Source organism: Pygocentrus nattereri, chromosome 24, assembly GCF_015220715.1.
Source record: "Pygocentrus nattereri isolate fPygNat1 chromosome 24, fPygNat1.pri, whole genome shotgun sequence".
Lineage (NCBI taxonomy): Eukaryota > Metazoa > Chordata > Actinopteri > Characiformes > Serrasalmidae > Pygocentrus > Pygocentrus nattereri.
Window position 1 is genome coordinate 1,797,652 of NC_051234.1, and position 27,550 is coordinate 1,825,201.

The 27,550-nt window shown below is 42.1% G+C and overlaps 1 protein-coding gene across 5 annotated transcripts in view; it reads right to left on the reverse strand.

The window, feature by feature from the left end:
• Nucleotides 1–415: 415 nt before the first annotated feature.
• Nucleotides 416–27,550, reverse strand: part of LOC108439292 (inactive phospholipase C-like protein 2) — an 85,661-nt gene continuing 58,526 nt past the window's right edge. For all 5 annotated transcript variants that reach the window (XM_017717601.2, XM_017717602.2, XM_017717604.2 and 2 more), the window contains exons 5-7: nt 18,575–18,650; nt 6,316–6,425; nt 416–2,082 (exon numbers count right to left, since the gene is read on the reverse strand). In XM_017717601.2, the coding sequence (XP_017573090.1) occupies nt 1,873–2,082; nt 6,316–6,425; nt 18,575–18,650 (396 nt within the window). In that variant the 3' untranslated portion in view covers nt 416–1,872. The remainder of the gene's footprint in view (nt 2,083–6,315; nt 6,426–18,574; nt 18,651–27,550) is intronic.

A 27,550-nucleotide genomic window follows, 5' to 3' on the forward strand; every position in this document is an offset into this window, starting at 1 on the left:
AATAGTGACTTTACAGGAGAAGGAAAAAACCCACTTCACTTTCAATGTAAGTCAATGGAACCCGAATTTTTCCCATTTCATTTTGGGTCATTTCTTTTAGGCCACTCACCATAAAATTTACAAACAATGTAAAGAGTAACAGACACTTTCAAACTATGTCAAAAACTGAAAAATGCCAAAAATGGAGATACAAGGTTTTCTTCTGACAGCAACGATATGTACGTTACTCGTATTAAAGTAGAACTGCTGTTGGATTCCTGTGTGTGACGTCGTGTGGCTAACCTGCCAGAAAGCTGAAATTCTTCCTTCAAAACAGCTGAACTGGACTGGACTGGACTGGACTGGGCCTCAGTCTCTATGGTGGCTGGATTGTGAGGATCACGCCGCTTTCCAAAGAACATCTGACAGCACATGGTTAAGAGAATGTATTCGACGTAGTTTATTTCAGAGCTTTTGGGTTTTTAACGGAGTAAAACAAATCCGGTATTTGAAACTATCCCCCCAACTGGTATAAATGGTTCACTACGCTTAAAAATGCACAAACTGTTACAGCACTGAAATGTATGAAACAACATTTTTTCCTTTTTTCTTCAAATGTCCAGTTAAATCTCTGGTAAGAAGCTGTAAAATCTGATGGAAGTGGTTCACTGGGTCCAACAGTAGATCGGCACGGTGAGACGATCGATGGGGCGAGTTGGAGATGAATACTAACCAACTAGAAGCGATGAACTGGCAGGTTGGCACTGGGCAGGCTTAGCTTTAGCCAAACAGGCAGAGGAATCAGGTTTCTCTCTAGCAAACCCTTCCCACCCCACCAATAGACAAAAATCGTCAGCAACGAGGCACTATCATGTTTAACAGTATCCATAAATAGATTTACTATTTTTTTTTTTTTTTTCCAGGAATGATTTAGAAGCGTAACTGTGTCCTTTAAAATATCCAGGAGCTTCTTTCTTCTCTCGTTCACACGTACAGTTTGCTGCTGGTTGTATTTGAAAGGTACAGTATATTCCATCTAAAGACTCACTTACATTCACTCTCCATAGAAAATTTAAAAACAAAAACAACAAACAAACAACCAACCAAAAAAAACACCTATTGCAGAACTTGGGGCTGACCAACTGGCCATGTCCATCAGCCCACTTCTGCCCACCCTTCACACAAATAAAATATTAAAAGCCATTTTCTCTTAACAAAATAAATCTCATCAATTAAAACGGTGCACATAGCAAAAAAAGGTAACAGATCTCCATATATATATATTTATATATATTTATGTTGTATATACAAGCTATTTCGGCAGACGCAACACAAATTAGTTCGTTATTGTAAACAGCTCGGCTCATTTGTTCTCTCTCTCTCTCTTTCTTGTACTCTATCTTTCACTCGCTAATCATTCTTGGCTCCAGTTTCGGGTCCTCGAAAACCATTTTTGTGCTTATAGGCGGTCATGGAGGGAGGCTCCGTAAGTGCACATCTTTAGGACAACGCAGGGAATCCTGTCATTGTCACATCAATACTAGCACAGCAATTCACAGGCCCTGGGATTTGGGGGCAGGGACAGGCAGAGTCAGGACATATCTGGTGTAGCATGGGTTTATGGTTTGGGATCCACCGCAAGTTCAGGCAGTTTGCCTCAAAAGTATGAAACACTGAAAAAAAGTGTGGGCGGAGACATTAAAGGACATCTTGGCGGAGTTTAAGGCCATTGCTCCTGTATTACAACACTATCCCTTCAAAACTTGGCTTGTGGGCCACGTACAGCTTGACCACTAACCGCTTTGCTCCTTTCAAACCAATGCAGGTTTAGGAGGGAGCGACTGGTATCTGGGTTCAGGGATTTGGGGCTTGTAAAAGCAACAACAAAGCCCTTTAGTTCTCCTCTTCATCGCTGATGTCCTCCTCCCCTACGGCCTTCTCCGGGATTGCCTCCAGGCTGCGTCGGGGCCTGGAGTCGGAGCCTGTGGACGGGGTCGTCGACGGGCCACCCTTGGCCAGGTTGCAGGTGAGCGCGGCATAATGTACCTGCTTCAGGTTCTCCAGCACCTCGGCCCGTGCGTGTTTCAACAGGTCCGCCTGACCCTAAGGAGACAACAAAGCAGATTTTGGAGAAAACGCTGATGACTAAAAATAACGATAACCGTTCCACGTTCAAACGTAAATGCTAAAAAAAAAAAAAAAAAAGCTTTCTGCAGTGCTTTTATTGTCTATAATCAATATACAGTTCAACTAAATGTTTGCTATTCAGTGTATTTTTGATCTATTATGGCAGGCCTACTGGTCAGCACCACATCAAAGGGGTCAGTACCATACTTGATTAGAAAACAGACCTGGACGCATGAAGCATCCCCACCCAGATGGACTGTCAGGGAAACATGTCATTTTAATTAGGTATAGTTACTATTATTGCGTAAAATTGGGTAAAAACAAATGTGGGCAATTAAATACAGAAAAGGAAACGAGCACACGGTCCATAGCAAAACTGACTAGAATAGTCGAAAGAACCCCTTAAACTCTAAGGCCGACTTTACATGGTGAAATTTTCATGCAACTTTAGTTGCTTGGAATACATTAAAATAAATTGCACTCAAGTTGCAACAGTTGTGAGCACCTCAACTTTTTTTTTTTATGAAAAGGTTTATCACATGGGAAATAACACGATTTGAAGTCGAACAACGATTCCCTGCCGAAATAGTAACACAATGTAAAATTTCATAAATATGAATTTTCTAAAAGTTTCACATACGCACAACACGTTACAAAAAAACCCCAAACATACAGAAAAAGAACCCAAGACAAATATATAGATATAGAAATAAATGTGAATGTGTTGCACGCAACTTTGATTTGCTCAGTGTAACTGACAAGTTGCACAAAAATAATGTTGCAGGCAACTCACAACATGCCACAAGTTGCATGTAGGTTTCACTGTGTAAAGCCAACACCTACACGCTCTATTCCTCACTCACAACTATATGCCTAGCATCACGTGTCAGGCTCCAGTCCTTGCAGGCAAACACACTGCAGACTTGAGCACGCTGCCTTATTAAACACACCTGATTCAGCTCATCGGCTCGTTAGCAAGACCTTCATGCACTGAATTCAGAGCGTCACACGAGGGTAAACGCTCTCCACAGCACTTTGGCCAGGAAGGACCCCAGTTTGACATCCCTGCCTTGCATGCCAAGTTTTGAAATGATTACAGCAGCTACTAAGTATAAACTGCATAATAAGGTTTTAGGAGTGAACAGAGATGCATATAAAGACCCCTCAGTTGTCTGACACCAGGTCACAGTGGATTAAAGACGACAGATGGCCACCTTATGTTCCTCAGTGATGGGCTGAAGTCACTGAGATTGACTCTACAGAGCTGACTGAGCTTTCAGCAACATCCAAGCCCACTAATCCTCCACATACCCACTTAGACTAACCGTGTTCTCTAATTAATTATGTAGTCTGGCAAAGCAGCTCGCCAGGATAAACAACAGAAATGACCTTAGGGGAAACGATCGAGGGACCATGTATTAATCGAAGGGCGGTTTCAGCATGGAGCATAATCTTTAATTAACACATGCAAATGTGACTTATGTTAAGGGTCAAACAGTCATTATTACAGAGAACAGTCTCGTCATACTCTAGATGAATATCACACAGGGCGGACTTTTTAAACTTCTATATTTAAATGAACCAAATTCCCTTGCGTCAGCTGCTGTCCACTCTGTCCATTTCCATTACGAGGCAGCTAAACTATGAAATGAAACAGCTGCTGTCAGTAACACTTTATTTGGATAGTCCACTTTAGATGCTTTGTAGATACTTCATTTACTTTCAAGTTATATTTCACTAAATATCCACTGGCCATCATTTTCTTTAACTCTAAACCTGCTCTAACCCTAACCCTAACCCTAACCCTAACCTCAACCTCAACCCAAAACTTAAACCCAGCCCTCACCCTGGTCCAAATACGAACCCTAATCCCACCACTGCTTAGAATCAACTGATTGGCAACAGATGGTTTGCTGTCTCCTGCAGTAAAGCTAGAGAACTGTAGCAGATGATGATACTCTATGACCATCATACAAACCAACATCTACACTCTGTGAAAATTTTATACGACATGGAAACAAGATTTAAGCACAAATGACGACTCGGCTTAAGCGCGTGAAGTCAAGTGCCAACCTACCAGTCAACACCTCTACATTTAAATGATCTAAATCCCCTGGGTCAGCTGTAGTTGTAAGGAGAGAACTCCACATCTACACTCACTGGTCATTTTTTTCATAAATGGCCCATGGCTTTTGTTTCAGAGTGTTATAAGTGCAGTATGTTGCAATTCTTCCTTTCAACTAAAGCCAAAAAGCACTTTATCGTTACTCAATAATGTTATAAATGCTAATATAAATATTATTCAATAATGTTATAAATGCTTACCGATCCAATTTACTCTGAATAAACAATGCAACAATATTTTTATACAGTGACGAGAAACATAGTAGGTTATTTCAACCCTCAGGAATTTTGACATGGTATGACCTGTCCCTCGAAAAAAGTCTGGATACCCCTGGACTATAGTCTGTAACCGTAGATCTACAAAGTGCGCCTATGTTGAACGCGTCCAGCATGTATGTTCATGCAACCCTTTATATATACATGGCAGCTTTATGTAAAATAACACCTGTAAGCAAGAGGCTTCCTAAAGGCTAAACTCTTTCATGTTGGCAGTTTAGCTGTCAAGGAAAAAAGCACCTTCTTACAAAGAGCACCTGTTTCAGGTGCCTTACTGCAGAAAAGGTGCCAGTCACTTCCAGACAGCGCAGCCCTGGGCATTATCATCTGGAAATCGAGAATGAGATCAGCTCAGCCTACAGCACCACACAGCAGAGAGAAGCGAGGGGCAAAAAAAAAAGCAAACAATAGCAAAGGCAAAGTGAGGAAAAGTGCTAAATGATATATCATCTACACTGGCATAGGTGCCACACAACAATACTGGCTTTTAGTGTTCATGGTATTTAAAGATATGTAAGAAGACTGAAGTTAAGTGATACTTTTTTTTTAATCCCACAAACGGGGAAATTCCAGCTCCGCATTTAACCCATCCGTGAAGTGAAACACCACATACACACTAGTGAACGCACACACACTAGGGGGCAGTGAGCACACCTGCCCAGAGTGGTGGGCAGCCCTATCCATGGCGCCCGGGGAGCAACGATAACAACGATAAATTGCATTTTTATCATTATCGCGATAAACACATGCCTAAAAGCTACGCTGGAAAAACCGATTATAATACCGAACAACTGCAGTGCCAAAGGGACAGAATTAGTTTGGAGGGAATGTACAGTAAAAGCAGACTTGAATGCTGCTCTCAGAAGAGTGAGTAACTTAACCATTAGGCTACATAGCCACTTACAAAACACACCAGTGTACATCTTTAACTACTAGCCGTGTGTTAAATATGACTATTCTCCTTCTCACTGCTAAATGTAAAGCAGTATAAGCTACTGTCACAACAAACCTGCATGACCATAAGGGGCTTTTTAAGGAGTTAAATATTTATTTGTTTTTATTTGTTTCAGCCTTTTAATGCAGAAAAAATGCTTGCAGTTCTCATTTGAGTAGCTGTTAGTATTTCTTTCCTTTTCACAGATTTTTCAATATAATCAGCATAATTAGTTAAGACACACATTAGTATGGTGGTAGTGAATGGAACCAGACATCTGAAGAGTTTAATGCCTCTTAAAGCTGCCTTAAAGAAAGTTTATATATATATATATATATATATATATATATATATATATATATAAAAATAAATAAAATGGGCACAAAACATTTTATTTGTCATCAACATTTAAACCCTCAAAAGATTCACTGGTTATGATGGTTCATAACTGCAGACATCACAAACCCCGGTTTCTAAAGAAGTCTGAGATCTGACTTGGCAAGTTCCTCTATAATTAACCATTTCATCAAACCACTTTTGAGTGACTTCATATCTCAGCGACTGAATTATGAAAAAATATTTTTTTTGGAAATCCCATTTCAGATTCCCTCGTCTGTAATTTTCAAGAAAAGAAAACAGAACAGAAAGTCCAATCAATACAAACTATCAGGTTTGTAAGACAGACATTCTTTTAGCGCAGTGCAGCAGCACTCGGGGCCATAAACTATTATAATGCAATCATCGGATATTGGAACACTTGGAAGATATGGTGATACTGACTTCTATCAATGTCTCCCAGTAATGAGTAGCTGTAGGAAGAGAGAGCGAGAAAGCAAAGATGAGAAAAGGCAGACAGAGGTGGAGGCAGCGCTCACCTTGAGGATGGTGATGTTCCAGGTGAAGCTCTCCACTGATTTGTGCAGCTTTCTACCCTTCAGACCCTCCTTCACTGCCATATCGTGGAGATTCTCGTGAAACTCCATCGCTGAAACACAAAGCATAAAGGCAAAAAAACATGAATCTCTTCTTTATTTATTACAGCTGCTGAAACGGCTCTGCTAACAAATAACGCCTGTTCTTTCAGTTTGTGTACACTGTGATATATAATCACACAGCCCATCAAAGGAGTGGAGAACATTCAACACAAAAGAACAGGTTTTTTTTGTCTGTTTGAAATAGAACGACACATTAAAGCCTAAGCACGTTTATTTAGAGGAAAGCAATATCACACAAGCAAATCTGTGCAATATTACCAACACTGCTACCGTGGGAACTACACCAAAATCCATATTTTATCCCAATGTTGTGATGTCAGCATTCATCAGCACGCAGCTCTCTCAGGTATTTAAACCACTATTTGTTCAAAAGAGGTGTTTTTGTACCAATAATTGGGAAAGGCAAACCATACAACCCTTATTTAGGCAAAACCTGTTCTATATATTTTGATGAACATGAAGCTAAATATACACAAGGGTCCAATCCCATTTCACCCCTTGCCCCTACCACTAAGCCCTAACCCTCCGTTCACGTCTAGGAGTAGAGTGTCCCGATTTCTGCTGAGACAGAGACGTAGGGCGAAGCGTCAGGGCTACATGACCCTCCAAACGGAGGTTTTTCAGAGGCACAATCCAAAAGAGTGTTTTGAGAGAGAGAGAAAAAAAAGAAAGAAAAACCGACAAGACGGCTGCGCGAACGACCAAATACATCCACAAACAAAAACTACGAAAACCATCGTATTGTCCAAGTTTAATGTCGTTTTAATGTATTACGGCCCTTTTCTTCATAAATCTTGGCATGTGAAATGATTTTGAATCTATTGAAAATGTCTATTTCTCAATTTCAGACTGTTGAAGGAGCGTTAAGATTGTTTAACTGGTTTCTAGACGGCGGTTTTAAGCAATTAAATTTGCAGACACACTCCACAATTTTGAAGAAGGCTTCACTGGAAGAGTGGAAGCTGTTATAGCTGCAAATGGGGGCCAACTCCATATCAACACCCATGGTTGTGGAATGAGATGTCTAACAGCCTCATAAGGTTGATGGTCAGGCGTCTACACACTTTTGGCCATTTAGTGTATTTGGTGACTTTAAAAAAAGGCTATGAAAACAAGGCATGCGCACTCAGTACTATACACTATATACACAGGCCACTGTTTACAGGCTCTCTATAAACGTGGAAATCTGTTATTAAATGACACATGCAGTGTTTAGTGTTCTACAAATACTGGTGAATAATGATGTATCCACAAACGTGTGATGTCAAATAATTTCTCTCAATAACAAACTGTCATATCAATAACTTTGTACACGGTTATACTAAGAGAAAAACAAACTAATAGTGAAGTGAAAGTATCACAAATGTCACTGTTAGCCTGACGGGTTGCTTTCATTTTCACTACTCGCAGGCAAGCTTGTTTTCATTCCGACAGCATTGTGACAAATCACGAGGCGATGGGGGAAGCATTTGTCTCTGCGTAGGGCAGCGAGAGACTTCTGGCCATAGTGTTAGATGAAAAAGGGTTATTAGGTTGGTTATGATTAGTGCCCATCAAGTGTATATTATTCTGTTAAGAGGTGAAGACAGACAGGGTCTGCTTGGTCTTGCTGTTTCAAGTCCAATCCAGGGCACCTGTTTCCAAGAGCCCCGCAAAAATCCCAAGAAGTGTCAGTCTCCTCCTGTAGGGGCCTGGGGCCCAAACGAGGAGGGTGATAGGACAGGTGGCAGAGAGAGAGAGAGAGAGAGAGAGAGAGAGAGAGAGAGAGAGAGAGAGAGAGAGAGAGAGAGAGAGAGAGAGAGAGAGAGAGAGAGAGAGAGAGAGAGAGAGAGAGAGAGAGAGAGAGAGAGAGAGAGAGAGAGGTGGGGGCTGGATTGAGCGTAGGCACTGTAGACAGACATGGAATCCTTTCAGGCTGCATTAGCATCAAGGCAGGCAAAAGAGAAGGGATTTGTCACCCGAGGAGCTTTCCACTCAGTCCCCACCCCCCCGCCTCCTCTTCTCCTCTCCAGCAGTTTCTCGTCTGGTGAAGGATGGGCCTGGAGAGAAAGCGTCTCAGATCCGTCAGCTTTTTCCAAAGCGTCAAGTCCCGCCTGGCCCGGCAGGCCGTGTGATCTTGCGGAACTGCAGAACTTCCACATTTCCTCAGACGCAGGAGATAACTCAGCAGGGGGAGGCAGGGAATAAACAGCCCGTAGCAACCAGACTAGCCCTTAAACCTCTCAACGGCAAGACAAAATGAGTTCATTGATCTCCATGCTAGCTTCCAGTGGGTGTGTGTGACTGACCGATGAAGTCGTGCAGTGACCTGGAAGGCCAGCAGGTGGACGTCTTACAAATGGAATATTATCTCTTCTTTTTTACTTTGGTAAACACAGCAAAGGGATCGATCTGCAGGTGGCAACTGAACTGTATCAATGACCCAATCGTCAAAATCAATTACAATTAGCCAGTATATATACTTGACAGGCCATTAAGGTCATGTAGTGACCCAGATGTCCAACTTTTGAAATTTTCTTTCTTTGTAAATTTCAAATAACAAAGGACAGCCACCACGTTCAAATAATGTAGAAAAAAGGAGATTATTTTTCTGGAGATCAACAACACAGGTGCATTGTGGACTGACATGAATTTGTAGTTTGTGCTTCAACTGCGTTTTTCAATGTTACAGTTGATTCTACTCAATTATCACTTTTTGGCCAAAATCAAATAAAAAGCAATAAAAAAAAACATTTTTTTTTTGCATAAATAGTTCCTGCAGTCAATGATTTATGTAGTCGGTGCATTTTTTAAAAATAATTCTGAATCATACCAAAATAATCAAACCAAGCTGTTGTTGAATTCTTTAAGGAGTCCATAAAGGCCCCAGGAAGCACAACGTAAAATATTAAAATACTTGTATGATTATCATCTTCTGGCACCGCTTGAGGTGGCTGCCTGTTCCAGTTGCTCTGCCTCTTCTGGTTTTGTATATAGTGCCTTTCCTCTCATATTTTAACTCGTCATTTTTTTGTCTTTTAATTTTTTATCTGGATTTCTGCCTGATATACTACATACGAGTGTATGTGCAGTTACATGTCCTGCTATCGTAACACTGCAATTTCCCCACAGGATTGACAGCTTTCTTTCAGGCTTTCTTGCCGTCTTTCAATCTTCCCTTCTTTCCATTTCTGTCCCCTTTTTTCATCTTTTTTTGCTTCTTTGTCTTTCCTTCTTATGTACCCACCTACCTACCTGTCTATCTTCTAAAAGTTTAAAATAAAAAATACAGAAACCCTCAGTCCGACTCTCCCATCCTGCAATGCCACGTAAACACCTAAACACGGCAGCGTGAGCGAGAACTGAGTGAAACAGCCTCTGAATATACAGGTGGTGTCGTGGACTCCTGCCGTGTTTACGACGTGCTATAAACGTTACCCAGCTTCTATATGGTGACATCTTAAAGAAGCTGAGACACATTTACTTTACTGCTGGATGTGCATCCAAGGAACGCTGGCGCGGCCGGCCGAATGAACAAGCATCAGGCAGCTGAGCTAATTTGATGGCTCAGTTATGACGGCCAGGTTAGCTTTCGCTTGGTTGTTAGTCTCTCTGTGTGAAACTCACTGAGATGAAGCTGAGAGATTGTGGGAGAACACAGTTTTGTTACAGCTGCGTGGGACAAGCCACATGAGCCTTGCGATACGTGGGGGTACGGCTCATGTAAGCATGTCTCAAGGTTAGGACCTCCAAGTGAAAAACGTGCCCTTAAACAAGAGATGAAGTTATTCACAGCACATACGTGTACGTGACTGTTGTGTACCCAAAAGAGTAAAATTAACCTACTTAGAAAACACGGATTAGGATCCCTAGGGCTTCAAGTCTAATTGGTACGAGACCAGACACCCCCAGTACTTGCATAGGTATCTGGGTATGGTCATGTAAGTGTGTCTGCAGACGTGTGTGTGTGTGTGTGTGTGTGTGTGTGTGTGTGTGTGTGTGTGTGTGTGTGCGCGCGCATGTTCACGTTCACATTCGATTTGATCTTCTGGAGATGAAGCTTTCATCATGGACAGTAAATGTTATGTTTAATGAAGGTACTGATTGTTTTTTTAAGGTCTGTTAACCTCTCTGGTGCTCTAGTGTGTGTGTGTGTGTGTGTGTGTGTGTGTGTGTGTGTGTGTGTGTGTGTATGTATGTATGTATGTATGTATAAGTAAGAAGAGGTGCTGCTGGATTTAATAACGCATGACTGGGCTGAGGATTGCGGCGAGCAGCAGCACATGCACAGATCCGACTGCTCCTCATGGCAGGAGTTGCCTAGCAACGTACTGTAGGGTGAGGGTGGGAAAATCCAGGCTGCCGCTCTACGCACGTTCCAGCTTCTTCAGGCCCACCATTTCAGCACCATTGCATGTTCAGTGATAAACCGGCTCACAGATCCCCACAGCACATACACTTCCAATCAAAAGTTTTGGGCACGCTGCCGTCTTTTGCTTTCTAACCTTTAGAGGAAGGAAAAAAAAAAACAAAAAAAAAAGTCCTGTCATTTGTTTTTTCTTCCGAAATCTGCAAGGTAGGTCATTTTTACGTGATCACTTCCAAACCTTTATCCCTTTAAGAGCAATATAAGCCAATATGCTCTGTTCTGATCGGCTGCCCTGGACTTTGCTCAATTCAAAAACCAGCCTGGGTTAAAACACACATCACTTTAACGTCTAAACCACTGTATAATGAACTGGGACAGTCAATGCAAACACTATAGTTATTCATGGCTGTGACATCATAACCCTGATTCTGGTACAATCCAAAACGTTAACACTTCATGCAGCACATCATTCCAAAAAGCATGGAAAGTTGGATTCTTCCGTGATTTAGGCCCTTTAACATGCACAAGTGTGACCCGAACCAAACCGCACCACATTTTGAAACGCAAACTGACCCCATTAGAGTCTCATTTTATCATCCAAAACTGTCAAACCTGTCAGTTACCATGTCATGACAATTACCACCATCATCAGACCACAAGTAAAACAACATGCCATGATAAAATAATCAGCTTTTCACAATTAAGTTTAAGCTTTTCTTTAGTAATGGTCTCAAACTGCTTTAGTCTGAGCAAGCCTTCCACAACGTGCCATTCTCTGTGTGGTGCTGATACGGCAGCATGTTAGCCCTGTTCAACCTGTTCAACTCTACAACAGGATAAAATACTTCACACAGTCGCATGAAAACGTTTGGGAGGCTTCAGGCTTCATGTCACACAGACAGCACCTACAACGCACGTACAAAATGTGCAGAACGTGTGCGGCATTCTCAGAGGCAGGTCCAGCGCGTAAATTATACTTAAGTGTTCAGTAAACAACATTATGACTGTTTGTTGGAGTGTTCAGTCCAAGTGTATAAGAAGTCGGTCAGCAGTAACGTGGAGACGGTCTGGAATTAAATGCGTCTAGTGCGAGTGGCGTTTGCGTTCGTGAGCTGGTATGTGGGTGTGACAAGTTTAACAGCTCCAGGGTTAGAAAATGTAACCTGGCGGTTCTGGCTCAAATGTTCTGATATCTCTTTCCAGATGGCAGCGGGTGGAACAGAGTGTGGCTGGTATGTGTGGAGTCTGAGCTCATGCTGGTTTTCAAATTTCGCATTTTGATCAAACTAAGATTAAAGTTAGCCGGTAAGCAAGACATACTGTGTGGTCAGACATCTGGAACTGATCTCAAAAGCCCAAACGAGCATCCAATCAGCAGCAACACACAATTAGCCAGTTAAAAAGGTATCAAATTTAGACAGCTTGTGATGGTCACTAGCCATGTTTACAGGCAGCCTAATAATCCGTTAATAATCCGACTAATGGCTCAATGGGAATAGAATACGTCCATATAAACACCTCAATCGGAATAGACCGGTCTGATTGAGGCTATTTCAAATACGATTTCTATCCGATTGATCGAGGCGGATAAATCTGTAAATAATCCGTTAAACAAAAGAATAATATCCGTGTAAACGCCTGTATCCGATTACATTCCCTATCGGAAAGTTTAACTCCGTTCTGCATGAGAGTGAGAGTTTATACCGTTCAACACGGTGGAGCAGAAACTGGTCTGCAGAGGAGACGAAGTTCATGCTCTGATCTTTAAAAGACGGCGGCGGGACGGACGTCCAGCTTATGTGTCTCAGAGCGCGACGTCTTCCTCTCGGCCTTCTTTAATAAGGACGTGTGAGGGACGTTTTCCTGAGTCTGACGTCATTTTAAAGCAGGTAAAAACACAATCACTGCTCACTGCTGCTCATCTCACTCTGACTGGACTTAAGTGATGCTCGTTGTCATGGTAGCGTCTATACCAAGTTTTTTCTCTATGCATGCGAGGAATTTTGGATCTGATTGCTTGTAGTGTGTATGTAAACACAGAAATTCCATCAGATGTTGAGTAGAGAGATCATAAACACCTCAGTCTTAATCTGAAGGTTTGCCATATGACTGGCAAAAATCATGTAAACACAGCCACTGCTAAATTCAGAGTACATCATTTAGCAAGATGAGGGGCTCTTCTTAGGGCAGAGCGGTCATTTTGAAACGCCTTATTAAAACCAAATATATGACAACCTACAAATCTGCAATTGTCCCTAAAGTACTAAGAAATCTGGGGACTTTCTAGCATTAAATTAAAAGCCATCAGCCCTCCCTGTTCAAATTAATTTATGCAGCAACAAGTAAATGTGTATTTGGCATTTCACGTTACCTAAAGGGCGCATGGAATCATTGGAGCCCGGGATAATAAAGCGCTGTCCCCTGGGAGAACAACTGAGGTGACATTAGCGGAATTGCTGGGATTATGTAATATTCCCTTCTTCTCTAATACTATATGCATGTTTAGTTCTAACTTATTCATGAAGCCAATATTATACCCCTGGGACAGTGTCAAAAGACACTGGATCAAGGAATCCTCATGGCCATAACTGAAAACATTTGGGAGTGCTCAGCTAACAGCAGTTTTGGCTGGAACATAAGTGACCCGTTGTTTGATTCTACGGGCTTTGCTCCATCTTGCTGACTTAAATTATGACTCTGCACGCCGACTCATGCCACAAATGACTTTTTCAGTGCACTGGCTTCATGGTAGATGCACACTTAATCTCAGACTAACAAACACATAAATTTCAGCCTCACTGATTCCACCTATGAAACGCCTAAACCACCTCAAGCTGCAGGCTTATTATCCACGGTCAGACTGATTATGCGGTAACTGCTCAAAGTGACAAAGGTTTGTTTTAAAGTAACCTGACCGCTTTAAGAATGTGAGTTAACAGAACAATAAGCTGTGTTTTACAACAGACATTGAATAAAATGAATAATGAAAAGCAACAAAGTTCAACAAAATGAAAAGTTTAAAGCAGCCACACGACAAAAGATACATATTTTTTACATTAATTAATTAATTTAATGGGCTGGCTGCTTGGTTGATGCTGCACTGCAGACGGGGGACTGATGCTGCACTGCAGACGGGGGACTACCTGCAGCTACGAGGCCTCTCGGTCTGGCTGCCTAAGCGATGCTACATCACAGCTACGCTGCCGCTGGGCCAGCTGTTAGGATGACAATGCACTGAGGTTGGACTGGTGGTGGTCAGCTGCGGCTGTGTGAACCACGGAGCTGTGAGAGCTCTGTGTTTATGTATTACTCATCACATATGTTGTTACTATCTGATGGGAAAAGCGCTAAACAAAAGTGATGATGAAACTGTTTTGACCCGATAACCAACAGCCATTAGTGACGACTAATTAAAGCAGCATGTATGATTTTTTATTATTTTAATTTTTTTTTGGTTAAAACTGACAGAAGCAGCATTACGGAGTCCGGAGGACAAAGCACGCTAAAATATAGCGTACATGCACTGCTGCCAGTCGGCCTGTAAAGCTTGAAATAATCATTTAAATGTCAAGAGGCGTTGAGTCGGATTCGGATTCGGAGTTGGAGTTTTAGGGCCACGTCATGTCTTTACACATTAATGTTAGACACACAGGCTCAAAAGGGAAGGTCAGACTTTATCTTCAGGTCTCAAATGCAAAATCAACATTATACTGATGAAGATATGATGGCAATAGATTCTTCATTCACAGCCTCAGAAGACACGTTCCTCACCACGATCTCTTAGAATTTTCTTTTCTTTAGTTAACATTTTAAGCTCCACTGGAACAGTTCATGGGCTTAAATGTAGCTCAGCCAGTCAGATCCGTTATATTATGAACCTGAACTACACTATTCATAATGTGGTGCTACCCAAGTGGGCTCTGACTTCTAAACGGTGTGAACAAGTGGTCTGAGATCTCCATCAATTCTTAAGAGGACCAGAAAGACATCTGGCTCCCCTTTAAAATTCATTTACATTACATTTACAGCATTTGGCTGACGCTCTTGTCCAGAGCGACTTACAATTTGATCGTTTTACACAGGGAGGCCAAGGCGGTGTTGGGAGTCTTGCCCAAGGACTCTTATTGGTGTAGTGTAGGGTGCTTGCCCAGGTGGGGATTGAACCCCAGTCTACAAGGTAGAAGGCAGAGGTGTTACCCACTACACTAAACAACCACCAAAAATTCCCTAACATTATTAAAACTCATTTGCATTTTCTTCCCATTCAACTCTGGTTCGTTTAAAAAGAACTATATATGAAAAACACAGTGTGGACACCCAATGCTTAATTTTGCATTTATAAGAGTGAGGAGTTGAAGTGTGGGCCCACATACAGGCCCTTCCTTCTCGATAGGCTAACGAATAATAAAAGCTGCTTAATAAAAATCTTAGTCTTAACTCTGTTTGGTACATGGGCTTGTATTTGGTAATTGTGCATGTCCTACATGTTCTAGTGCTGGTCTACTAAGTTGAACTCCTGTGTGCTTTTGACATTTGTTGAATACAGTGATGGTGATTAAGGTTTAAAGGCTGAAGGGAGCATGTGCCCTAAGGTTTTTAGGGTTTAAGAGGATCGCTCATTCAGTTTGCTGAAACTGTCTGCAGTAATGATAAAAAAAAAACATTGTTAAGAAAGAGAAGCTCTATGCTGATACCTGCGACCACTTTCTGGCTGAAAAGAGTTTTGATGGATTATTCAGGACTCGCTGTTGATGGAGTTTTCCTGTGGGTTCTGTGGAGAAATGGAGTTAGCACTGACCCACTTTCCTTTCCCACAGTCGCTGATGATGCCGGCACGCTAACAGATGCCCACCGGAGTGACACGGCCACTGATCCGATACGATGTGAATTAATTAATGTGATTCAATTTGTCGTCTGCGACATCATACTTAGTGAGCGTCCACGATATCTGCAGAGGTGATGTAATTTGAATGGAAGGAGAGTCATTTGTTTGCATTTTGCTACTGTCTTTCTGGCGGATACGGCAAAGTCGCAGACAAAGCCTGATAAAAGTGGATTGAAAGGTGTGTGTGTGTGTGTGTGTGTGTGTGTGTGTGTGTGTGTGTGAGGTGGGCTGAACCGCAGAGATTCAGCTGTACGGTGTGTACTCACTGATGCGCCAGAACAATAGTGAATGAATATTTTATGCGGCCGCAACTACAAATCAATAAAGACTGAGGTGTGATAACAGCAGGCGCTGTTTTCCTGCCAGAAGCGTCAGCGTTAAATTCTGGTGACAATAATGTAATTAAACATTAGGAAAGAGATGCAATCGCTTTAAGAGACCCATATTCATCAATGACCTTACAAGCCTCGGCTTCGACTGCGTTTCATTAAAATTCTGCCACCTAATCTAAGAAATCAAATCTAGCAAACGAAGGAACAGAAAATGGGACTGGCTTTATTAGCGACATCTATCATCTCGATTGATCTGGATTTTAGCAAAAGAAGCGGCCGCGCTGTAGTGTTTCTGCTGGGGTGGGGGGGTTGGAGTAATTGCTCATTGAGAGAACAGTAAATAGTTTCTGACAAGTTCCATCAGCCAAGATCAATGAGCACCACTGCCTGCCTGTTGCATTGATCAACTCTCAATCACCGTAGCCTGGCAACACCATCTGTGGGATTTACACTAGTGGAGGTTTGGAATTATTTATTTATTTATTTTAAACGAAACAAAAGCCATATTAAAGCCTTAGCAGCTGAAATCTATCAACCGTCCAGTCTTTAGTGTGTCCACTGTTTTCTGTTTTTTACAGCTTCCATTCTTTTCAGAAGACTCACTTTCAGTTTTTCAAAGAAATCTAAGGGGATATTTCACCACACTTACAAAGTTCAGTCTTTGAAGTTGGTTGTGTTGTCTGCTTCTCACAACCCAAACACATTCAGTGATGTTGAGGTTTGGACTCTGGGGTGGTCAGTCCATTGCTCTGAGAACACCGGCAGCTTCAGACTTTCTTTTTTGTCTATTTCCTTTTCTCACTAACATCTTCACAGCTTCACACCCTTCAGACCCATAGCGTTAGTCTTGAGCCGTCTTCTCACAGCGTTAGTCTGACTGGATCTTTTCAGCTCTGAAGCAAGAGTAAAGTGCTGTTCATCTGACGGGGACAGTTTTGGTGGCCTACCAGATCTTCCGGGTGGTTGTTAGGAGTCCCATTTTCTTTGTATCTTCTAATCTAGCTTTGGAAATTCCTACTAGTGGATCATTTTATACTCCAGAAATATCTCAAAAATGGAATAATTTGTATTGAATGGATGTTCAATACAAACCAAACACATGAAATGAGGGTCTCCGAGTTCTGTGCAGTACAGTAGGTGCACAGTTATAGACAGTAGCCCAGTTGCTGCACAGTTTATGTGCCCCCTTTACACCGTTAATTTTTTCATGGATGTTTTCAGATCTGAAGCAAGGGTGGAGCTTCATTTTCTCCTCTTTTTCAAAAGACGAAAGTACTGTTTATCTGATGGGGACAGTTTTGGTGGTCTATGAGGTCTTGCAGGTGGTTGTTAGGGGTCACGTTTTCTCTGATCCTTTGACTTTCCACTTCCCAATGAAAGTGGATTACTTTATATGTAATCCAGTTCAGAAATATCTCCTGAAAAATGAAGAACTTGCACAGGAAGTTAAATAAAGGGTGGTGTAAATTCCTGAATGTTTCTAATATGACGTTAATGTTCTAAAGGTTTTGAACTACTTGTATAAAACTGTAAGATGAAGAAATACTCCATGATGTATGTATGACTGTAGAAGCTGTACAGCATCGAGAATGAACTCACACCAAAATGAATATCTAGAATGCTTTTCATACACAAAAAGCAGCATTTAGAGTAATATTGACATATTAAAATGGGCTTTTTTTACAACCTTTGCGTCTGAACTCAATTTTCGAAGAGAACAGCAATCCAGAAGCATGTTTCCATTTCGAGGTTGTAGTACAACTGGCAAATCTATCAAAGCAGCGTGACACCAATGGAAATTTACTGTAGGCTATTATTATTAGTGGCACTAGAGAGAGCAGCTTGGCAACAGCTGAAATGCTGGTCATGTCCCTGCTCCATCATTTGAAGCTTTAGGGGTAAAAAAAAGAAAGAAAAAAAGAGAAAGCAGATGAAGACCAGGGTCATGAAAGCAGCAGAAGAACAGAGATACATTCAAGAGACTATAAAATGGACTTTAAAACAACAAGATAAATAATACTGCCTTTCTTCTGCACTCATTCCCTTTTATCTGTGGCCGAATGCATTTGAAGCTACCGAGCGCAGCTTGCAGCTGCTCGACTCGTCGTAGGTTGTGGGCCTTTGATTCTGCTCTGCAGGAGCAATAGATGTTTACCCCTTTGCAACCCCCTTAATTAGAGAACAGAGAGGCCGATACCATTCAAAACTTACGCTTTAACCATGTTTCAAAGCAGGACAGAAAGGCTTATAAAAAACACGGCTCTTGCGTAACAAACCAAGTGGCGGCATAATTACTTTATTCTCTTTGAGCTTTCTGTGTTTGAACTTGCTTATTTCTGCACGTTGTTTCCGCGGGAGCAGCGATCGAAGTTGATCGTTACTGTTCCAGGAAAAATCCACACATGGAACATCACGGTTCTCTCTCTCTCTCTCTCTCTCTCTCTCTCTCTCTCTCTCTCTCTCTCTCTCTCTCTCTCTCTCTCTCTCTCTCTCTCTCTCTCTCTCTCTCTCTCTCTCTCTCTCTCTCTCTCTCTCTCTCTCTCTCTCTCTCTCTCTCTAGTCCTCACTGCTCACCTGCTTTCTGGACCTGGAGTATCCTCTCGTAAACACTCTCAGAGTTTTCCAGCAACGTCCTACTTGTCTGGATCATCTGCGAGGAGAGAAAACAACAACGACGAGAACAATGTGAGCTTTTGTGATGCAATCACAAGAAACAACAAAGCAAATTGTCCTTTAAAGAACGGAGAGGTGTAAAACACTAATGTAGAGAGTGCCAACCTTACGCCAAATGCAGGTAATCAGCCACGTAATGTTTAGTGCTTGCTTCTTTAGTTTAACACTGGAGCTGTGAGGTTAATGTAGCGTTTGGTCACCAGATCCGAGACATTTCTCGGAAGGCTGAGGATGTCCTTAAATGTACCCTGTAGCCCTGCCTAGTGCTAATTAACATATATTTGCATGTTGGTCAGTTAGAAATAGAAAATGAAAAGCGAATCTCCAGCAGGTGGCGCTGATGTTTGTTTTAATTGCCTTTTCATTCTGACAGTAAAGTGCGTCGGCGCTGAACACGGCATCACCAACTGTCACTTTGCTGTTGATTTATCCATTTTGCGTTTTCATTTTAATTTGGTCAGATTTGGAGCCGATCGCTATGAAAAAGAAATAGGAAAGTAAACTCTGCATTTCGATTTGAGTTTTGACACGTATTCTGCGTTTCATGAAGAAAGTGAAGTTTGTGTTTTCTTTTTCTGTTCACGTTTTCATTTTAGAATTGGCCGTGAAAAACCAGAACAATGACTCAAATGAAATGACAAATAGGCGTTTTCAATTTATGCTCACGTGAAAAATGAAATTGCAAATGAAGGCATTTCATTTCATTGTCAATTTTGGCAGGATATTTGCGCAGATGTTTGGAAAAAGAAATGGCAAAAGAGGCTTGCATTTACATTTTATCGTTTTCCTTTTTGACCGGATTTGCCTCCCATGATTTTTGGCCCACTGGTAGACAATAATGTGTCATAGTGTCAGAAACCACACAAGCAAGTCTATTCGCGATTATCGGCATCCAGCTTGTCTAAATGCTAATGGGTGAGTTATAAGCTCCCATTATTTGTTAGCCACACTATATTGCCAAAAGTATTCGGTCATTTGGCTTCACAAGCATATGAACTTGAGTAACATCCCATTCTTAATCCATAGGGTTTAATATGATGTCGGCCCACCCTTTGCAGCTATAACAGCTTCAACTCTTCTGGGAAGGCTTTCCACAAGGGTTAGGAGTGTTTATGGGAATTTCTGACCGTTCTTCCAGAAGCGCATTTGTGAGGTCAGACACTGATGTTGGTCGAGAAGGCCTGGCTCACAGTCTCCACTCTAATCCATCCTAAAGGTGTTCTATGGGGTTGAGGTCAGGACTCTGTGCAGGCCAGTCAAGTTCTCCGATCACGGTACCACGCTGGAATTCACTGAGCTCCTGAGAGCGACCCATTCTTTCACTAATGTCTGTAGAAGCAGTCTGCAGGCCGAGGGGCTCGGCTTTATACACCTGTGGCCGTGGAACTGACTAGAGCACCTGAATTCAATGATTTGAATGTGTGAGTGAAAACTTTTGGAAATAGTGTATATTAGCCTTGTAGCTCCAGCACAAAACCACAGAAATAAACTTTCAACACCAAAACATGTCATAACTGGGGTGAGGGGAAAGCAGAACTAGTGCTTTATAACTAGCACACGGGCGTTGGCTGGCCACATGCGTGTTTTCCTCTCTACCTTGGCCACGCTGTTGGGGTTGGCGCTAAGTTCTAGCAGCAGCCACATTCAAAGCATTATAAAGATAAGTGGCAATGCCGCAGAGTGGTGGTCCAGAGCTGCTCAGTGCAGCATGGTGTTTTTCTAACGAGCGATTGTAACGAGACAGAAAGTGGGCTGAGTTACACAACGGATATGTTCCTTTGTTTAAAGGGCGCCCACGCCCTGCTAATGACCCAAGCGGCTCTGCACATTCAATACTGAGAAGCCATTCAGTCTGACACGCTCTATAACTAACTCTGACACGGCACATCTCGGCCCAGGGCCGCCAGCCTCATGTCCTCAGCTGCCCTTCAACGGCAATATGCAGCGCTGCAGGAGCACTTCTGAAAGCTACCCACTTCCTGCTGACACAGTATGATCCAAATAAGAGAAATGCCATTCACAATGGATTTGTGAGGATTTGCAAAGACTGTGCGTGCTTAACATTACTCTGTCTCTAAAACAAGAGTAAAACTGCAACACAAGCAAACATATCAAAGAGAACGCTGTCTAATTATATAAACATAAAGAAAATAAACCCATAAGTAAGGGAGGTCCGTGACGCTTTATTTTGAGGGGTCTTTCAGATGAAACAAACACTAAACGGACTCTCAGTAACATGTCAAAAACATATGAGTGGTTAGGATTAACCCTGTAGGGTTTTGTGGCACGCACAGTGACTCAAAATGTGCTCTACCAAATGGTTGAGAACATTAAAGTAATGTATCAACAGAACATCTGAAAGATCTTTACTTCAGTGCATCTCAATACTGTCTCACTGATATGTTGCTGATAATCTGTCAAGAGCTTATTAATCATCTATAAAGGACCACTCCAAATAAAGTGTTATAAAGGCTGCGCAATATATTGTTCCTTTATCATAATCACAATACCTGTTTCTGCAATAGTGAATTCCAGTTCAAGTTTTCATTGGAATTCAAGGAATTCATGAGATCCAACATGGAAGAAGAAGAAAAAAAAAAAAAAGCTCAAACTAATGCAGGCGAATCTTTAACTGTGTTTACATTAGTGTTTTTGCAGAACTACAAGTGTAGCATTCACAAAACGTAGAAGCTGAATTGTATCTGCATGATGTCATGGGCACACTGCTAATTGGTGGCTGTGTGATTTCATTCACTGTGACTGAACTATTCTTTGAAGCTATTTAGCTTAGAGCCGCGTATCTGACAACTTTCACACGTTGAGTTCTTGGTGCTTTTGCCAAGTCTGCTGTCAAAATCTTCACAAACATTATAGTAGTAGGAGGAGTCACAAATTTAGGATCCTTTTTGAACATAGCTGGCATTTCTTTAGCTATTCTTAACCCTAACCGTGGGTACCGGACCTCCACCCTGGTGAAATTCCCACTGTTGAAACGCAAAAGACAGAAAATCAGTTTACGCTTTAAAAGCTCTGGAAAAAAGTATTAAAAGCCATTTAATCAAAAAGAAGAAAAGAAAAACTTGCAGTTAACAGCCACGATACTCAGTGGTAAAATGAGAAGTTAACTGATGGCTTTTGGAATGAGCCACTTTTTGACGTCATTTTCTCTAAATATGACTCGTTAGCCACCGCCGTCTGGCACAACTACAGTCGTCAATAAAGAAAGGATGCCTTGGCTAAAGCTAGAGCAGACTTTTAATTCTCCTGTGTTAAAGGATTCCTCTAAATATGTCTCGATTAATGCCAAAGGCACAGGTCCTCATGTTCTTCAGGTTATACTAATTGACTTGAACATTCCCACAGTGAGTAAGAGCACAGCAAGGTCGCATATTAAAAGGTTCCCTGTCCTCCCCACCAAGAATGAGAGAGAGAGAGAGAGAGAGAGAGAGAGAGAGAGAGAGAGAGAGAGAGAGAGAGAGAGAGAGAGAGAGAGAGAGAGAGAGAGAGAGAGAGAGAGAGAGAGAGAGAGAGAGAGAGAGAGAGAGAGAGAGAGAGACACAGACAGACAGACAGACAGACAGACAGACAGACAGACAGACAGAGAGAGAGAGAGAGAGAGAGAGAGAGAGAGAGAGAGAGAGAGAGAGAGAGAGAGAGAGACAGACACAGAGAGAGAGAGAGAGAGAGAGAGAGACAGAGAGAGAGAGAGAGAGAGAGACAGAGAGAGAGAGAGACACAGACAGAGAGACAGACAGAGAGACAGAGACAGAGAGACAGACAGAGAGAGAGAGAGAGAGAGAGAGAGAGAGAGAGAGAGAGAGAGAGAGAGAGAGAGAGAGAGAGAGAGAGAGAGACAGAGAGACAGAGAGAGAGAGAGAGAGACAGAGAGACAGAGAGAGAGAGAGAGAGAGAGAGAGAGAGAGAGAGAGAGAGAGAGAGAGAGAGAGAGAGAGAGAGAGAGAGAGAGGAGAGAGAGGAGAGAGAGGAGAGAGAGAGCAGCTGCTTTTGCCTCATGCTGGGCGCCCGCCTCCTGCTTTTGATGGGCTGTGCCCAACGTGTCTGATGGATCAATCACGCTACAGTGCCAAGTTCCTGGCAAAGCAAGGGCAGACAACAGCCTCCCTTTCCATCTCTTTCCAATTACCCAGCCAAGCGGCAATGACTGCTCTTATTTGGCACGGATACAAAGAAAGAAAAAAAAACAAAAAACAAACTGAGACCAAACTCTCAGAAGGTAACTGTAGAACCTGGGGCCTGACCGATATGAAAATACGCAGTTAAACGATGATTTAATAATAGATGTCATTACATTTATCAATTTTTAATTGCCAAACAACAGACATTCCCAAGACTTGCATAATATAAATATTACGTAATAGCAGCGGCTGGGGGGCCTGGTGTTCTTTTGTTTGTTAATTATCTTGTTAAGCTGTTCTTTGTTTTTTTCTCCAGGTTCCCACCTGATAGCTAGGTGTCCGCTAGAAAGCTAGAACCTCAAATGAAGCATCACTGTATCTTTTCTAACTGCCCCAACAACGTCATCGGATGCCTCAGCGCACTTTGGGGAAAGTGCTAACTGCTAATACTGTTACATCAGCTAACAGACACCCGTGTTGGGCAGCATCTTGCTGAGTGATCATGGAGCGCAAGGCCCACCTCCAAAGGGATCAAGCCCAATTATGCTCTCTTGGACTCGCCAGGGATCGCCAGGGATCAAACTCCCAATCGGCCACTGATAATGCCCGCATTTACACAGCGGCACTGATTTTCTGGCTAGCAGTATTTTCATACTAGTAATGGGTGATATACCGATTAATCCGGTGAAGTAGTGAGTTTTGTCACAACGTTTACACCACAAATAAGTTCAGATAACAATGTATACACAGTCCAGAACTTGCCAACAACATCCCGTTTAGCTGAGGCAGAGTCAGGGAAGTTTGAGTCGCATTCGGAGTGCCTCGGAGTCAGTTGGAATCTGAGGAAAACATTAGTCCAGTTGATTTTTGAGGCTGCAGACAGTAATATAAAGGAAACAGACTGCTCGCCCCACTCTTGTACCATGATACATAAAGCAAACTCAGAAATTTCAATTATATCATGATATGGACTTTTGGCCATACCGTCCACTACTACCTCACGCTGTACTATACGTGTTTTTATTATTGTACCCATGATGTATGAACCGTGTTTCTGTTATGAAGCTGAGCAACTGGTGAATTCCATCTCAGCAACAGCCATAAATGAAACTATTAAAGTCCTTGAAAACGACCAATTCTCCTCTACTCTGTATACTATACATCACATACATCAGGGCTTTCATAACCACCGGGGCACAATCACAAGCAGGCCTGTGGTGGTCCGCAGGCCAATACTGAGGTGGGGTGGTGGGCACAGCAGTCCATTGTTGGCCAATTAGAAAATTAGTGAAAAAATAACCGACTTAACAATAAAACTATATAAAATAAATGAAAGCATTTAAAATGCTTTTAAACTGTAAACAATATTAACTGTAAATATAAGTCCTCCAAAACAAAACACACTCCCCCCGACATTCCCTTCCTTTCCCTCCAGTGATTTCTGATATAAGAGAAGGTAATGTTAGCTTATTATGCTAATATGCTAGCCTAATATGGTGACATGCTATGTTCACTGATATGCGCCACATATTGCAGAGCCTGGCACCCAAACATACAGCACTGTGTGAAAGCCTGAGGCTCTCCGAAGACTCGTTTTCAAAATCTGTTTATTTGTGTAGTTTGTGTTTATTTGGTTTATTTGCTGAGAAGTGTTAATATTTGAATAAACAAAATTTATAGAATATTAATTAATGATTATTTATATATTTATATACAATAACCAATGATTTTCTGGATGTCAGTGTGTGTGTTTCCCCATCTCCAAGCCGCTCCTCGAGGAAGCCCAGTATTATATGTAGTTAAAAAGCAGCTCCTGGTTTGACCAATCAGTGCTCAGTAAATTGAGCTCATGATGTAATTGATGATATTAACGAGTCTCTGTGGCGGCTGTGAAGGTGTCCAGGAAAAATATGGACCCGAGAAATTCTTGTTACTGTTTATTGCTTTTCTGTTTATTTGAATTATGAATACGACTTTATTCTAATGTATATGGTGATAAACTCACTGCTGAGGGAAACTTTAAAAACCTTTCACACAGGACTGTAGCTGTACTCAAAACATCCAAAAATGACAATTTTTTTAACAAAAAGGCTGAGGTCTGTTGCCCTGCGTGCCTTCGTGCTTCACGAGGCAGAAAAGGTTGAGAACCTGGTACATGTAATGTTATGACTGATGTTCTAACTTTATACAACTACATCATTTAGGACCACTGGAAATTGTGAGTAATCATTTCATGAGGAAAAATCGAAAAATTACATTAATATGTAGGTCAAATTCAAGTCCAGCCATCCGTGCCTACGCGTCCAAGAGAGCACCGCCCTCACTCTCTTTGGGTAGAGAGGATTGTCCACCCTATTCAGTGCAACACTAGCCAACAGGGGTGCCTGTTAACTGATGTAACAGAATAAGCAGTTAAGGTTTCTCCTCCAAACGTGTTGAGCTGTTAATGTGGTGGTGCTTCAATGCATCTTGGAGGAAGCATAAGCTAGAGTTCACCCTTCCAGCTTGGTATCATCATGAGATGGGAGGAGGTCTAACTAAATAGGTCCCAGCCCTGTGACCAGAAGGTCGCCGGTTCGATCCCCTCAGCTGACAGTGCATGACTGAAGTGCCCTTGAGCAAGACACCGAACCCCCAACTGCTCCCCGGGCGCTGTGGATAGGGCTGCCCACCGCTCCGGGCAAGTGTCCTCACTGCCCCCTAAGTGCGTGTGTTCACTAGTGGGCATGTATGTGGGTGTTTCACTGCACGGACGGGGAAAAGGCAGAGGTCTAATTCCACAGTGTCTCAATTCAGTTCAAATCAATTCATAATCAATCAGACTGTACCACTGTCCTCACAGGCATGTCATTCCGAACCAAAAAGGCAAAGCTAACTGCGCAGTTCAGCACAAGCCTGATCCCAGTACACATGGGAGCACACTCCCCAGATCCGCAGTGTGTGATGTGGTTCCCACAGTCTGCAAGGCAGAAGGAAGCGATGGGCGGGACAGCGCAAGTGGCCCTTAGTCACATTCCACAGCTGCAGCGGCAGTCTGTAGGCTGACATGCCTACTGTGATTAGACTCCTAATGACTGGAGAAATTACAGCCTTGGTGGCAGGCCCAGCAGTGTGGGGGGGTATTTATAGTGTGGGCCACTTGGAGGAGGAGGAGCTGGCGACATTGGCATGCTTCTGCGGTTGGTAAACAAAAAAAAAAGAAAAGTACTGGTGGGCCTCAAGGGTACATCACGTGTATCTTGTATCTCTGTATGTTGAGGCGTGAAGAAGTGTTGTACTAAATGTGCCGCTGCCCACGGCCGACACTTGAACAACTGTAAAACCTAGTTCCACGTGACGGCGCCACCACACCCGTGTCTAACTCTTGGAGAAAAGACGGGCTGGAAACAGTTCTTCCATTTGACCTTCAGAAGTCTGGAATTATTACTGACATTTTATACACTAATTTATTGTAATTATGCGTAACTATTCTTAGGGAGGTCCTGATCCTTCCCCCGCCGCTTGATTAGACCATTTTAATGTTGAGTGTTGATATGACGTGTAATTTCAGAGCTAATGCAGCCACACAATTTTACCTCTGGCCTTGTGCTACTCTGCAGAGATGTGGGCTTGAATTGGTTGCCTGGACTCGCATTGCATGTTGGCAGACTGGCCACCTGACTTGGACAAGTCATTAAAAGGCCTCTCCAGCCCTACATGTATGACTTTGGGTGTCAGGTCTGCTGTGGCCATGAGAAATCGTTACTGCAAGGCTATTCTCCTGCAGCTCGCAGCATTAGTTAATTAATTAATGAGCCATTCGTTATATAAAAACCTTCAGTCTGATGGACAGAACCAAGCGCGTCATGTTGTAAATGTGGTGTTTAAAGAAAAGAGACAAATCAACCTGAAATTGCTGGTTAGGTTTAGCTTAGACAGCAAGCAGGCCAAGTATCGCAAAAGCCAATTTAGCTGTAGTATTTTAGGAAGTTACGATATTTTACCACTTTCTTATTTACTGCAAACATTTGATTTTTGCAGATAATGTTTAGGGCACCTTTATATTAGAGTGATAAATAAATAAATAAATAAATAAATAAATAAGATGAGATGAATAGAACTAAAGCTTATTGTAGCTTACTGCATCAGCCCAGATTCTATAAGCTATAGTTAGTTACACAAAAGATTATAATTACATTATATTCTGTATTGATGAGCACTAATCTGTACTTCCAACTCTTCAATTTGTTTCCATTTCCAACCAAAAAAACAACGAGTAAAGCGTAAAGGACATCTTTTTCTTCCGCAGAGCTCTCCTCTTTTATTTACAGCCACAAATATGTAACGATACTCAAACAATTCCACAAGAAAATATTTCGGTTGTCAAAATTTGGTCCCACTTTTAAACTTGAAATTTGATTATTAGCCAATGAATTCATATGAATAATTGAATATGAAATATTTTTGGTTTCTGAAGCCCTAATTAAACGCTTGCAATCTGCACTTTCCACAGTATTTCTCCTCGTTTCAATGAGCTACAAATGAGAAATCTGAACAAATTGCAACGTGCATTTATCAGCATCCATAACCGCAGCTTCTAATGGGTTAATAGAGCAGAATATAAAAGCAGATTCACAGGAAGCTCTTCTAAGGAGTCGCAGGAGTGCCGAGGCATGAGTTGCGACAGATGGGATCTGCTGCCCAGTGCTGTCAGTGAGGCGGCACTGCATATAGACATCAGTGCATAACTCAGTAAAGCAAG